This window comes from Mustela nigripes, chromosome 2 (assembly GCF_022355385.1).
Source record: "Mustela nigripes isolate SB6536 chromosome 2, MUSNIG.SB6536, whole genome shotgun sequence".
Lineage (NCBI taxonomy): Eukaryota > Metazoa > Chordata > Mammalia > Carnivora > Mustelidae > Mustela > Mustela nigripes.
The window spans coordinates 79,852,802-79,868,611 of record NC_081558.1 but is presented as its reverse complement, the minus strand read 5'-3'; the positions used below and the strand labels follow the sequence as shown (position 1 = coordinate 79,868,611).

Here is a 15,810-nt window from a genome sequence, read left to right as displayed (position 1 = left end):
TGCCCAGCACATAAACATTGAATAATTGTTAGCCATTTTTAATTTTTATTATTAATTTTTGTGTTACAATGTTCCATGATATACCTGCGATTTTTTTTTTAATTTCATGGTATAAACAGAGAAACCAGTACCTTTTCCTCTCTAGCATGCATATGTGCAAAGTTTGGAAACTTTGAATACTGCCACTTTCAAAGGAGACTTTCAAAGAATGTCTCTTTTTTGTGTAATATAACACTCACTGAGAGAGTGGGCATTCAGCCAACTCTGTAATTGCTGTTAATTTACTGTATCATTAACAGAATTAGTCATTGTTTCATTTTCAACTGTGTTAAAATATAGTTTACTTCAACACTGTTGTGGGCTATATGAAAAATCAAATTGTCATTTCCAGCAAGTTATGATGAATACTTTGTATTGTGTTGTATGTATATTGAATTATTAATCTCTTAAATAAATAACTGTCACTTCATATGTCTACAAACATAAAATATACTACTTCTTTCCCAAAGGATAAAGGAAGCCTGTATATTATTTCCATTTTACATTTAGGAAATCTGTAAATATGTTACATTTTATATAATTGCCTTGGGTAGTGTGAGACTTATAAAAAATGTGAACAAAATAAAAGGAGGGTATTCTTCTTATGTTTATGTTTATGTCACTGTCTCTAATTTAATAGCAAGTGTCATATGGTTGGCCATTTATTATCCATTAATCCATTAAGTATCTCAGCTGTTGTACTTCGTAATTAATTGTCGTTATGTATGAGACACTTTTGCAGTTATAAAGCAGAAATGAATCATCTTGTCTTAGAAATGTAGGTTCATTGGACATCTGTTAAATTATGTTTTCTCTGTGCAGTACTAATTAATAAGTGAGTGTTGTTGGATCAACATAGCCCCATATAATCGTTTTAAGTTCAGTGTTCAAGAACAGCTGTTCTAGTATTTTATGAGGGATGGGGGTTGAGGAGTGAGGCCTCTGGTGGAAGTATTAAACTCAAGAGAGCTTTGGGTTTTGGTTTTGATGGACCCCCAGGTATTGAATGAGGACCTGTTGTGTATATGCTCAATGAATTAAAATAATGGGAATGCTTCCATGATATTTTGTGTACATGTTTAAGTTTAGATACCGGATCATCCTTTGTCCCTCAGTTGCTGGGGATTCAGCAGTTTTTTAATCCATATATAATTATGTTACTGGAAAAATTGTCCAAGCCATGATCACTTAGAGTATTGCCCAGCACATAAACATTGAATAATTGTTAGCCATTTTTAATTTTTATTATTAATTTTTGTGTTACAATGTTCCATGATATACCTGCGATTTTTTTTTTTTTAATTTCATGGTATAAACAGAGAAACCAGTACCTTTTCCTCTCTAGCATGCAAAACTGATAAAACCAGTTTTCTTTAAAAAAAAAAAAAAAGCCTTAATTGTTTTAAACTACCATATTACTTTTTCAAATGGCCTTTAAAAGGCAGTTAAAAGCCAAGCCTTCAAATGATAAAGTTGTACTCTTAGAGTGTGCCACTTTTAGAGCTTTGTTAAGTTTCTTTTCTTTTCTTTCTTTTTTAATTGATTGAGGAAGGAAACCTCTATATGCATGCCAAACAAACATTGATTGAGCTGGTTTCAAGCTGTTGTGTCTTTAACAGATAGTATTTTGTTCAAAATAAAGTAATTGAGACAACATCTATAAGAGATTTTTATATAGATTTAAATATAAATCAGCTCTTCCTAAGGATAACTCTATATTACCTTACATTTTGGCATATATGATACAATCTGGTCTCAAACTAGTGTTGTCCATGAAGCCCATGAAGAAGGAAATGTAGAGCAATACAGTCTAAGGTACATGAGACTTCTACAGAAAAATAAATAATACACACTGAGAATGAACTCTTACTCAGATTGCAGTGCACTCCATGATATGATCCTACCATAAAAGAGAATGAGCTGGAGTACCATTTCTGGAAACTTGAGTCAGTAGAACAAGTCAAAAGAAATGAGATAATCTTTTGAAGAGAAAAAGATGGAGGGGCACATGGGGGGCTCAGTCAATTAAGTGTCTGGCTCAATTTCAGCTCAGGTCATGATCTCATGGTTGTGAGATCCAACCCAAGATCCAGCCTGGCATCGGGCTCCTCACTGGGCATGGACCTGTTAAAGATTCATTCTTTCCCTTTCTCCTTCTCCCCGCAAAAAGATTAAAAAATGGAATAGGAAATATAATGAGAGAATAAGTCACTAATAGAAAAGAACACACAAATTTGGAAAAAGAATCAAATTGAACCTCATTGATATAAATATGTTCCTGAAACTTTCTATATAAATTTAATTTTTATAAGTTAGATAAGAAGGAATCTAATTATTGGTCCATAATAAAGTCATACCAAGTATCTTCCCTTGCAGGGCTTGGGTATAGTCAGGTGATGCGCAGTGAGAAAGGGGCCTGAGGATTGAGTGCGATGTTCCTGTCTTCAAAAGATTTACTACTCAAGATGGGAGTAGTTCTATGTTTTTCTACATCTGTACTTAAAAGGAACTGAGAAAGACTTTTTAAATTTAAATTTCTATACTCGAAAGTTCTTTTGTCATTCACCATTTAAATAATATTTGAACTCTTTTTTTAAAAGTGGCTCTATCCTCTAGTTAAACATACTGTACTATACAGTGATGTGTAATGGAGTGGGCATCATCATTACACACGATAGTTTCTAAGTAATGTTTAATTTTAATTCCTTTACTGCCATTTATGAGGGAAGAAATATATTTCCAGATTTTTTGTTTGTGTTTTGTTTTCTATTTGGGAAGGGGTTTAGTTTTATTTTGCTAATGTGTATTTCTTAGAGTTTCTTTAAGATTTGTGATTCTCTTCACTTATGATGGGTTATTCCAGTTTTTATTTTCTTAGGATGTGGTAGTTGATGGTGCAGTGCTCTTAAGTCCATTTTAAGAAAAGAGCACTTGAAATCTCAAAAAGGTTAGTATTACTGACATTTTTAAAATGTGTACTAACAAATTGTTCAGATAAACTAGTTTCATAGTAAGCCTTCAGCCAAGATCCATTTGAATGATGTTAACCCTGCTATTTTTGGACCTTTGTTACATGATTCACTGATTTATGGCACAGGAGCTCCAAATATTTCCTCTCTGGGTCTCCATGGAAAAGTATTTTTAAGAGGAATATATTTCTCACTGATCTTATACTTCCTCAGTAAAATCACTGTGTCATTTATCTCCTGATGAAAAGTTTTTTGAAAAATGGAATCTATGTGCAAAATAGAGGTTATTTCTGAAATATTATTTTAAATGATCATTTTTAATGTCATTATCAGCTTTTCAGCTGATGTTAAAAAATGATGTTAAACATCTCATGTTTATTTTAAAACATTTTCCTAAATTATCTAGCATCAGTTTGGCAGAAATATTTTATTAATATATTTTCTTCTCTGTCTATACTCATGCCCTACATGATTTCTCTCCCTTTACAAAACCACTTTTTGTCTGTATGTGGAGTGTTGTCCTTACCCTAGAGCAAAGAAGTGGTACAGAGAAAATACACTTAAAACTCAGCTGATAGGGGAATTATTACATGAACACGGGTTTTGAAATAGCCTTGTAAAACTAGGAGATGTGAAGAGGGGAAGAGAGACTAGCACTGCTTGAATTTCTGCTGAGTGCCAGGTGTGGTACTAGAACTTCTTGTGTACTTCAGTCTTCACAGCCACTGTGGGTATAGCTAGTATTTTTCTCCATGTTAAAATGAGGAAACTGAATCTCGAACAGGCTAATTTGATTCATCTAAAGTCAGAATTCCAGCTCAAGTCCAATGAGCTCCCAAAACCACGTATTCTTTTCATAATAACTCTTGGATCTTGGAACTAGAATGGTCCTGAGAATAATTTAAATCTCATTTTGTCAGGAAATAGGGGCTCAGAGTAGTAAAGTGACTTTTCTCCTAGATCATTCACCACTTAGTAGCATTGTTTTATGCTATAGTCAACATAAAGAATTCTGTTAACTCTTTCTAAAATTATTTTTAAGGGCAGCTGATTGTGTGAAGTATAGAAATAGCACAGCTACATTTTAAGTTACATTTGTAAGCTAAAGTAATAATGCAGCTGGAAAATATACATACAGGTATTGTCTCCTATTACTGCTGTAACAAATTAACAACAAACTTAGAGGCTTAAAACAATATGAATTTCTTGTCCTACGGTTCTGGATGTCAGCAAACTAAAATCAAGGTGTCAGCAAGGCTGCATTCCTTTTTGAGGTCTTGAGGGGAAATTCATTTCCTTGCCATTTCAAGCTTCTTGAGGCCTACTTTGTTGCTTAGATCATGGCCCCATCACTCTGCCTTCTTGCTTTCTCACCTCGCTTTGACTCTTTGACATCCCCTGCCTATCTTTCTGCTTCCCTCTTACAAAGCTCTTGTGATTATATCCAGCCCACTTATATAATCCCAAAGTAATCACCCCATCTCAAGAGCCTTAATTTATTCACACCTGCAAAGTCCCTTTTACCATGCAAGGGTAACATTATTCACAGGTTCCAGGGATTAGGATATGGACATCTTTGGGGTAATAGGGCATTATCCTGTCTACCCCACACATACACACCCAAATGCCTCTGTTGTGTGTTTATGTATTATACAACAATCAAAACACTTCTCATTCCAAGTCATCTAGGAATTAGATACTCTGGATAAACAAGTTTTCTGTATCACTATATCCAAATCATTTAAAAATTTTCCTTAATATATGGAAAATGTTCTAAAACGTGCTGTCTTCCCTGCCTTTGAAAACAGTATTCTCAATATAATTTTACCTCTCCTTGAGGAATGATAGCTATCATTATAAACATCAGTATTGAGCTGTGCTTCAAATACAGCAATAAATGCAAATGCAGGTGTGGGTTGTGTGATACACAGAACTCAGTAAATATTAAGCCCTGCATGGAACTGGAATTTTCTTTTCGGTCATTTTTTATCATTTGCTTTTTTGTCAGAAGGGTGACATGAAGGATGTACTGCCGTCCAGTCCCCTAAAAAAGATAACATGATGGTTTTTCTATAAAATTGAGTCAGATGTGAATAATCTTCTTCAGAATGAGAGTGGGAGAAAGGTGCTTTCTCAGTCTTTAAAAAATCTTCTAATGTGTACAAATCCCTTGATATTTGTCAATATTCAAAACATCATTTTCTGTTTCTGTATCACTAAAGTCTAAAAGAACTACAGACAATTCCTTATCAGTTTGCATATATTCTTTTTCATTTCCCCTTTTTGTTGCTAGCATCTGGAAAAGAATGCTAACTGTTTCAAGAGTTATTAGCAAGTTTTTGCCTTGATTGTGGAACACTTATGCTGATCTGAACAGGCCACATGTTTTTTTAAATGTTCTTTATTATTAGGCAGTAGTAACAAATATGTCTTACTTTCCAGATTATTCTCCCCAATTTTCAGTCTACAATAAGTTGTGGCTGGAAAATGTTTTTACCTAAAGAACAATAAAATGTTACAACCCCTAAGAAAGATACTTGTCTCTGAGCAGTAGCCTGTGATTTGGCAGCATTTGTTCAACAAACAATGGGCTTTTTCTATGTGCCAGCACTGCATTAGATATCAGTTGAAAGAAAATACTTTCATTGGTAACTGACGGTTTGATGAGGAGGTCCTGTGGCAAATGTGATACTAGAAATAGGAGTATAATAAGGGAACCCTGAAGAGGTCATAGCTTACATTACAATAGGTAGATGTGTGACACTTAAAACTCTGATCATCAACTTTTTCTGGTTCAAATGGTGGTATTTGTGGAAAATAAACTCAAAATGTATTAAAGACCCAACTGTGAGACCTGAAACCATAAAACTCTTAGAAGATTCTGAATGTAAGCAGTAATTTCATTGACATTGGCCTTAGCAGCATTTTTCTAGAAAGGTCTCCTAAGAAAAAGGAAACAAAACCAAAAACAAACTGTTGGGACTACACCAAAATGAAAGCTTTTGCACAACAAAGGAAATCATCAACAACAACAACAAAAAAGACAACTCACTAAATGGGAGAAGATATTTGCAAATGATATATCCCATAAAGGGTTAATATCCAAACTATATCAACCACTTATACAGCTCAACACTAAAAAAATCAGACAATGTGATTAAAATATGGACAGAGGACCTGAATAAACAGTTTTCCCACAGAAGACATACAGAAGGCCAACAGACACATGGAAAGATGTTCAGCATCACTACTCATCAGCCAATGTGGAAAACAGTATGGAGGTTCCTCAAAAAATTAAAAATAGAAATACCATATGATTTAATAACTACTTTTGGGTATTTACCCAAAGAAAAAGAAAACACTAATTTGAAAAGATGTGCAACCCAAGAGCCCATCAATAGATGAATGGATAAAGAAGATGTGTTCTGTATATATACAATAGAATATTAACCATAAAAAAAGGATGAGATCTTGCCATTTACCGCAATATGGATGGACCTAGAGGGTACTGTGTTTAGTGAAGTAAGTCAGACAGAGAAAGACAAATACCATATGATTTCACTTGTGTGTGGAATCTAAAAAAACAATCCAAATGAATAAACAAAAACCAGAATCAGTCCTATAAATGCAGAGAACAAATTGATGGTTAACAGAGGGAAAGCGGTTGGGGAGTAGGTAAAATGGGTAGAAGGGAGTGGGAGATACAAACTTTCACTTACAGAATGAATAAGTCACAAGAATTAAAGGTACAGCATAGAGAATATAGTCAATGATGTTGTAATAGTGTTATTGTGTGGACAGTTGTAATAGTATTATATGGTGGGTACACTTGTGGTGAGTAGAGCTTAGCATAGAGATGTTAAATGACTGTGTTGTACCTGAAAGAAATGTAACACTGTGTGTCAACCATACACAAATAAAATATTCTTAAGTACTGTTTCTGGGAGCCAAGAACATTAAAGTATAGGAACAATCAAACTACCTGTTTGATTCTTGTGGTTTATTTATGAACACCTTTTGGGACAAGAGTTAACAAACATCACCAAAGTAGATCCTTTAATTAGTATTATAAAAAATTAAAGTGTAAAGCATTCTCTGTCCAAAAAACCCACAAGATTCTTTGCAAATTCATGCTTTATTTTTTATCCAACTGTACTTCACTTTAAATGAAATATCGCCACTTAAAATAGAGAGTGGACAGTAAAAAACAACCTAATTAGAAAATGGGCAAAAGACATGAACATCCTCTTTTAAGAAAGAGGGTATCCAGATACCAAATAAGCACATGAAAAGAAGTTCAACATCATTAGCAGTTAGGAAAATACAAGTTAAATCCACAATGTGGGAGCGCCTGGATGGCTCAGTGGGTTAAAGCCTCTGCCTTTGACTCGGGTCATGATCCCGGGGTCCTGGGATCGAGCCCCGAGTCGTGCTCTCTGCTCAGAGGGGAGCCTGCTTTCTTCTCTCTCTCTCTCTCTCTCTCTGCCTGCCTCTCTGCCTACTTGTGATCTCTGTCAAATAAATAAATAAAACCACAATATGTTACCAACCACTACACCCAATCAGAATGGTGAAAATAAAGCATAGTACACTAAATGCTGCAAGGATGCAAAGAAACTGGGTCATCACTCTGCTGGTGGGAATGTAAAATAGTTCAACTGCTCTGGAAAAAATTATGGTAGTTTCTTTTTTTTTTTTTTTTTTTTTTTTTTAGATTTTATTTATTTATTTGACAGAGAGAGATCACAAGTAGGCAGAGAGAGAGAGAGGGATGCATGCCCCTTGCTGAGCAGAGAGCCCGACGCAGGACTTGATCCCAGGACCCCGGGATCATGACCTGAGCCAAAGGCAGAGGCTTAACCCACTGAGCCACCCAGGCGCCCGCCCCATGGCAGTTTCTTATAAAACTAAATAGGAGCTTATGATACAACCCAACAATTGCATTTTGGGGCATTTATCTCAGAGAAATGAAAACTTGTGTTCACACAAATACACATACATGTTCATGGCAGCTTTATTTGTGATAGCTAAAAACTGGAAACAATCCATTTATCCTTCAAAGAACATCCATACCGTGGAATACTACCCAGCAATAAGAAGGAGCAAACTCTTGATAATGCAACAACTTAGATGGATCTGAAGGGAAATGTGCAAGTAGAAAGAGCAAACTTCAAAAAATAATGTTCTATATGATTCCATTTATGTAACATTCTTGAAATGACAAAATCATAGAGATGAGGCAGAGAGTAGTGGTTGTCAAGAATCGGGAGGGGAAAGTGGGAAGGTGGCTGCACCAGGTAAATGGTAGTACAAAGGATGTTTGTGAAGGAACTGTTATGTATCTTGGCTGTGATTGTGGTCATACAGATCTACATCTGATAAAATTGCATAGAAACACATATACGTGAGTGCGTATAAAACTGGTTATAAGTGGAAAAGATCAGCTGACTATTTGAGGGTGAGTTTCCTGTGATACTGTATTACAGTTCTGCAGGAGGTTACTACTGGGGGAAAGTGGATGAGGAACATATATGATCCATCAGTATTATTCTTATAACACAGTATGAATCTATAATAATCTCAAAAGTTGAGGGGTGCCTGGGTGGCTCAGTGGGTTAAGCTGTTGCCTTTGGCTCAGGTTATGATCTCAGGTCCCTGGGATCAAGTCCCTGAGCCCTTATCGGGCTCTGCTCAGCAGGGAGCCTCTTCCCTCTCTCTCTCTCTCTGCCTGCCTCTCTGTCTACTTGTGATCTCTCTCTGTCAAATAAATAAATAAAATCTTAAAAAAAAAAAGTTGGAAGAAAAAAAAGAACAGAGGCATTGAGGCTAAGTAGGAGAGCATGAGGTTTTGGGTCAACAAAGCTATGTTCAGATTCTGACTCCTCCACTTACCAACTGTGCAACCGTATGCCAGTTCCTTAACCCCTCTGTGCCTTCACTTATTTTTTTCCTGCCATTTTATTGAGATATAATTGGCATAGAGCATTGTATTTATTTTAAGTGCACAACATCATGATATGATATATGTATGTATTGCAAAATGATTACCACAATAAGTTTAGCTAGCATCTGTCTCCTTACAGAGTTACGGTTTCTTTATTTTAAAAGTAGGTACAGTAATACTACTTACCTCTGAGTTATTTTGAGTATTAACTAGCTCTGAGTAGCCAATCAGTATCTGATAGGTTTTTAAAACATTGTTGTATATAGAAGCCACTCATCATTTACATTGGATCACAAAAAATATTTTGTCTTTTCATCTAGTACTTAAAGGAATAGGCACTTTGATTTCTCTGCAGAATTTTAATATTACTACGTATTCTCTATTTCGTTAAATCCTGCTCATGTATTTATTTCTACTTTTATGGGACTCTGTTATTCTTTTTCTCTTCCTTAAACACTCATTACATGTCTTTCCTCCTTTCTAATTTATGTATATGAAACTATAGATTTCTTTTTGACAACTGTTTTACCAAATAGCAAAGTTTGATGTTGGTAATCCAACATTTCATTGTCATTCAGTTATAAATGTAGCTGTTTTTTTTCCCTCTGATACAAGAATTATTTGAAAAATGTGTTTTCAGTTTCCCAAACACTTGATAGAGAATCTTTGTGGCCTTAATAATTCTTTGAAATATATTAAGCTTCCTCTGTGGCAGAGCATGTGATCAGTTTTTTATAACCATTTCTTATGTGCTTGGAAAATAATATATGTTCTTTGTTGAGTGTGGAATTTCATCTTTGTTCAATCCCTTGATTTTGTTTATTTGGTTGTTCCTATTTTCAGTATCCTTACTATGTTTTGGTCTGCATGACTTCAGTTGCTGCAGCAAAATGTCCCTCTGATTGTAGATGTGTCATTTTCTCCTTATAATTCTGCTAAGTTTTACTTTTTATATTTTTGGCTATCTTATTAGGTTCAACAGATTCAGAATTATTATATTTTTCTCATGAATTGTTCGTTTTATCTTAATGCAGCAATCAACTTTATTCATTCTGCCTTAAACATATGTTTGATCTGATAGTAATATAGCCATTTAAACTCTTTTTCAGTTGGTGTTTGCATAGTATATATATATCCCGGATTTAGAATTCAGGGGAAACATTTTTCTCTTCACCTCCGAGCCTAGGCTTTCTCTAGTAAGAATCTTTGCTATTGCTCCCAGAAGACATTATCTTTCAAGTCCATCCACTTACTAAAACACTAGCTGCTCAAGTATCCTAATCTATGTAAGGGCTCTCAATTCCAGCCTCTTTCCACAGGTAGTCCTAAGGTTTCACCTTTCTCCACGAAGGCATCAAAACCCAAGCCTCCATTTTACCAAGACTGGCTCCTATCCTTTCCCCCGCTCCTCTTCCCTACGTCCCACCCCTGATAGCTATACTGTCAGCTCATGTACATACTGTAATTTTTGGTTTTCAATTCTGGCCTCCGGGATTCTCTGTGCAAATTCAGCTATGCATTTTTTTAAATGTTAGCTTTATTTTCTTCAGCATTGTTAGGTGTTTAGAATGTGTTTGTGTAGAAGGAATGTTAAAGTTATCTATAAGTTCTGGCATGTTCCTAAAAGGGCAGATTTTTTTTTTTTAATTTGAAGATTTTATTTATCTATTTTAGAGAGATAGACAGCATGAGCAAGAGGAGGAGCAGAGGGAGAAGCAGACTCCCCGCTGAGTAGGGAGCCAGATATGGGGTTTGATCTCAGGGCACTGTGCTCATGACCTGAGTTGAAGACAGACACTTAACTGACTGAGCTACGCAGGCACACCAGAAGGGCAGTTCTATCAGGAGTATTAATGAAATGAAAATGGTACTGTGTTGTTCAGTAATTGTAGTAGACAGGATCTGTCTGTCCTTTCTGAGTCTTGATTTTACAAATGAAGTAACTCTGATGTTTGAGTGGATGCTGGATGCCCTGGTGATGTTACAGCAGAGATCTGCCTTTGTTGTTGTTGTTGTTCATAGCCATTTTAAACTTAGGGTACCAGAAGACTGGTCTTTAACACATCAAGATTTTTTTATATTTCAACTTAATTTTTGAGAATACTAATGTACATGATATTAATAAATGGCATTAAGATCTTATTATTGCTTACATAAGACTTTTATAAGACCGAGTTTTAAAACTGATTTAGACTTAAATTTTGAATTGAAGTTCTTTAAAAATGTTATAAACATGTTTCAGAATTACACCTAAACAAAGTGCAGTGGTGATCTAGCTGTCATAGGGCAGAGGTACGCTATGCTAATATTATATTCAAGATACAGAATTTAAGGAGGAAAAGGTTCATAAATTGTAACTAATAAGTTTTTTTATAAACTATATTATTTACATACATGCCTAATTCATGTTTTTAAACCATAATGAATAATATTTATGTTCTTTTATAGTATTTCTATGCTGTTTTGAACTCTAAAATATACAAAATCCTTAAAAACAACTAGATTCCCAAGTTGCCTTAGAAATTTTTATTTCCGAAATTGTTTCTTTGCAATGTTTTTGGAAATCACAGTTAGTTTTTCTCTTATGAACATTCCCACAATTGCACTAAGAGCAAATTCAGTCCCCAGAAAATTGGTTAAGTGATAGGACTCTTTTTTTTTTAATTTTTTTAAAGATTTTATTTATTTATTTGACAGAGAGAGATCACAAGTAGGCCGAGAGGCAGGCAGAGAGAGAGAGAGAAGGGGAAGCAGACTCCCTGCTGAGCAGAGAGCCCGATGTGGGACTCGATCCCAGGACCCTGAGATCATGACCTGAGCTGAAGGCAGCGGCTTAACCCACTGAGCCACCCAGGCGCCCAAGTGATAGGACTCTTTATCAAAAGCAAAAGGACATGATTTTGCTTTTGGGCTTAGTTCTTTATGTCCAGAATAACAAATTCTAAAATAATGATTTTGTTTCGTGATTCTTCTCATGTGCCTAAGGAGAATTTAAGTATGTGGTTCAACCAGCTAACCTTGGATTATTTAGTCCAATAAAAAGTATGTCTGTTTATAACAACTTTACCTTTTCTTCTAGGTTACCTTCCGAACAAGAATCTATCACTGTAATATTAACAGCCAGGGCGTCATCTGTCTGGACATCCTAAAGGACAACTGGAGTCCAGCCCTAACCATTTCTAAAGTTCTCCTCTCCATCTGCTCACTTCTTACAGATTGCAACCCTGGTAAGAGACTTTAAGTCTAATACTGAATTCAAGTCTATTCAAGACATAAATGTCAGACCTTAGTGAATTATTTACTACCACCACCACTACTACGACCACTATAACTACTACCACTATTATTATTGATTTTTAATTTCCATAGTATGTAACTGCTTTCTTTTTAAATTGTGTCTTCTCATTAGTCTTTTTAAGACCTATTATTTACCAAGAAGGAAGAAGCATAGTGTGATAAAAATTAATGAAAAATCATTTTGGATTGGGAAGTGCATTTAAAGAATGCGTTACATTCTACTGCCAAATAATAATAAAAATTCAAATTGAATGGCTTAATCTTTAATTAGATGCCTACTAGAAGATGTTAATTTGAGAAATGTGGGCCATTAAAATCTGATAACAACCAAGCAGCTCCATGCAGACATGACCTTGTTGGCATTTTAATAACCATGCGTCCTTTCAAGCTAATAGAACAAAAAAGCTGAATGGTCCTCAACTAGGAAATACAACTTCCCAGGAAAACTAAAAGAGCCTGTGGCCAAGCCTTTGTGGCTTGCTGGTGTGCTTAATGCTGGAAGTTCTTAATTTCTGTGTTGTCCTAGATGTGTGATTATGTGTCTTTGACCAGTTTATTTTAACCAGAATACAAACCAGCTGCCAGTTTTTTACATATTTGGGTTTATTTTAAAAACTACAGAAGTTCAAAGGTAGCTACAGAGTTTTCATTGATGTTTTCAATTAGAAATTCTGCAAGTATTTAATTAGTAGTGTTAATATTTCGTAAGTTTCTATCTTCCACGTTCAGGAATAAACTCTATTCCCTAAATATGTGAAGTTTTAGAAAAGAGAAATGACAAAGGGGAGCCAGGGGTCTCTCTTAAGCTCCTGGCTGGTTTATAAAACTTGAATTATAATTATAAATTATCTGTTCAAATTTTGTGTGTTTGTTATTTTCAGTAGTAGAAACTTTTTAAAATAAAGATATATAAAAATACTTCAACCAAAAGGAAAATAAAATGTAACTGTACAAGATCATTATAAAATGTTTTTTAAATTATTTCATACTTTTATCCCAGATAGTAAAGTTCAGTAATGTCACACTAATGTAAAACTGAATGACAAATACTGTGTTCTATCTCATTATTCGTATTTCAATCCCATTTGTCTGTATGTCTGTGTATAATTTCATTTTAGAGGTAACATCATCAAAAGACATTTCTTTGTGTGATATGAGGACTAACCCACATGGTCCTCCTGGAAATGGTAGAACATGGAACTGCATTTGCCTCCCCACTTCCAAAAGAGTACTTCTGGGGTTTGCTGAAATTTAGAGGGGTATTTTAGGAGAAAAATTTATTTTGAGAAATAAGTCACCTATTCAAGAGATTTTTGATGTCAGGTCGTCATGCAGTGTTCAAGTCAAATATGTCTCACTAAAACCAGGGGGAGAAAAGAAGGAAACTTTTGAGACCATACTATTAGGCACTTCTGAGCACTTGATGAACATCCTCACTTCTTACACATGGAATAAGGTGTAGCTTCACACTTAGAGAAAAAGCTGCATACTGACAAGCATTCCTTATCCCAGTGTTAGCCAGACCTGCTTGGTGTCCCAGTCAGCTGAAATGGGCCTGTCTCTCTGAATCAGTTTCTATGTGGGAAACTGTTCTCTTTACAGGTCTTCCCCACTTAATATATTCATCCCACCAAAACCTTCTCTCAGCAATCAAAAGCATTTCTATTGAGTAAATCAGACTTTTCTTTTGCTGTGTCTCAGAAAATTACAGATACATTCTGCAAAACAGAAAAAATAAAATCACCCTAGACTAAAGCAAAATCACATAAATAAAATGAATAGATTTTTAAAATAATGCTATTGATAGTAAGAATAAGCCTAATATAAAACCTCAAGTTTTACCAGTTGTAACCCATCTGATAATAGAATATTGTTTGTAAAATACACGCCAACAGACTAAATGTTTATTCTTTAACACGTATAAAAATGCTTCCTAATTGGCACATCATCTATATGTGTGTTCACACTTTTAGAGGCTTGAAGAGAGTTATCTTAAGTCATAATGTCCATTCTTTTGTTTCACACTCTTTCCTGGGTCACTTCCAATCTGCAGATTCCCACCCCCCCAGATTTTAGTTAAACCTCAGTCTAACCTATCTTCATATTATCACACATATAAGTTTGGTAGAATATAAATAAATAAGATTCTCCTATAATTTTGTATACTGAATACATAGAGCTATTTTAACACCAGAGTGCTGTCAGTTCTGAAGTAGGCTCTGCATAAGGATATAAATTTAACCAATTTTAAAAGTGTTTTCTTACTCTTCTCCCTACATAAACTGATTTTTTAAATCAGTTCTCATACTTTTCTCATAATTTTCCTTTGTCTCTTTTAAGACTTTTTGGTCTGTTCATAAATGTTAAATGTTTGAGGGTGCGGCCACACATCCTTACTGCATGGTATTTGCAGTCAGCAGTTACAGACTTTAATACCAGCCCAATGTTGTGTGACTTGTACTGGCTTCTTAACTTTCCTCAGATTCAGTTTCTTATACAACGCAGAGGTAACCATCAGCCCTACCTAAATCACAGCATTCCTATGAGGTACATATGCAAGCCCCTTGTAAACAGTCAGGGACTGGTGTTGATGTCATTTCCTAGAGTGTTTAAGACTCCAACTAACCATAGATTCAATGGTTGATAAATCCCCACTCAGTCAAATTTTGTTGAGAGAAGAGAACATTGAATAATCTCGAAACACCACCTCAGCACTGACACTCTTGTATTTAAACTCTGGAAGAACCCTAATCTTCAATTAGTAGTCCCTATTGCATTATTTCCTAGGAAGGATTATCTCTTGGGTGGCAAAATGTCCAACAGTTACCAGCCAGTGGACGGGTGCACCAGTGATAATCATTCTGATCCCAATGCAGCAGTCTAGGTAGGTCTAACTGCTGGCCTTTCTAGGGCTGTTCACACTTCACAGCGATGCTTATTGAGCCTGCCAGAGCACTCTTACTTGTCAGACATCTTCTGGCTGCCAGAGTTTGGCTGAGGAACAGAGTGGCAGCAGAAAGTAGAGGATGATAAACTCGAAAGACCAGGACCAACCTTCCAGGCTCTCGGAATTTAGTTCTCCTTCAAACGTGATCTAATCCATGAATTGCTGGAATATAAAGTACTAATCAGATTTCCATTTTTCACGGAATATTTTTATTTGTCAATACTCTCCTCTCAAGCATATATAAAATTTAGGCTCTGTTCCTTTTGATTTTATCTTTTGAGGGGTTTTTTGCCCTTTTGTGGTTATTTTTTTAGACTCTTATTAGATATGCATTACATTCTTTATATGAAGTCTCTTCATTATTTAAAATATGCTTATCTTATGGTCCTCAGGCCCAAAAATAATGGGTATTTTGCCTCATACAAAATGAACTATCCTGAGAACACTGAAAATTATGAGATAAAACAAGCAGGTCAACAGTTTTCCTTTACCAGATGCTTTATTTACAGAGTAATTTTCAGAAGTACTTCAAAAGTACTTCTTTTTTTCTCTTCTTTTTCCAAAAAGTATATAAATCTGGATGTTATCTGGCATTATTTATCTCAGTTCTACTT

At 35.2% G+C, this 15,810-nt stretch overlaps 1 protein-coding gene across 1 annotated transcript in view; it reads left to right on the top strand.

The window, feature by feature from the left end:
• UBE2E2 (ubiquitin conjugating enzyme E2 E2) overlaps positions 1 to 15,810 on the top strand; it is a 390,132-nt gene that overhangs the window by 327,168 nt on the left and 47,154 nt on the right. The window contains exon 5 of the mRNA XM_059390860.1: positions 12,032 to 12,179. Within this exon, the coding sequence (XP_059246843.1) occupies positions 12,032 to 12,179 (148 nt within the window). The remainder of the gene's footprint in view (positions 1 to 12,031; positions 12,180 to 15,810) is intronic.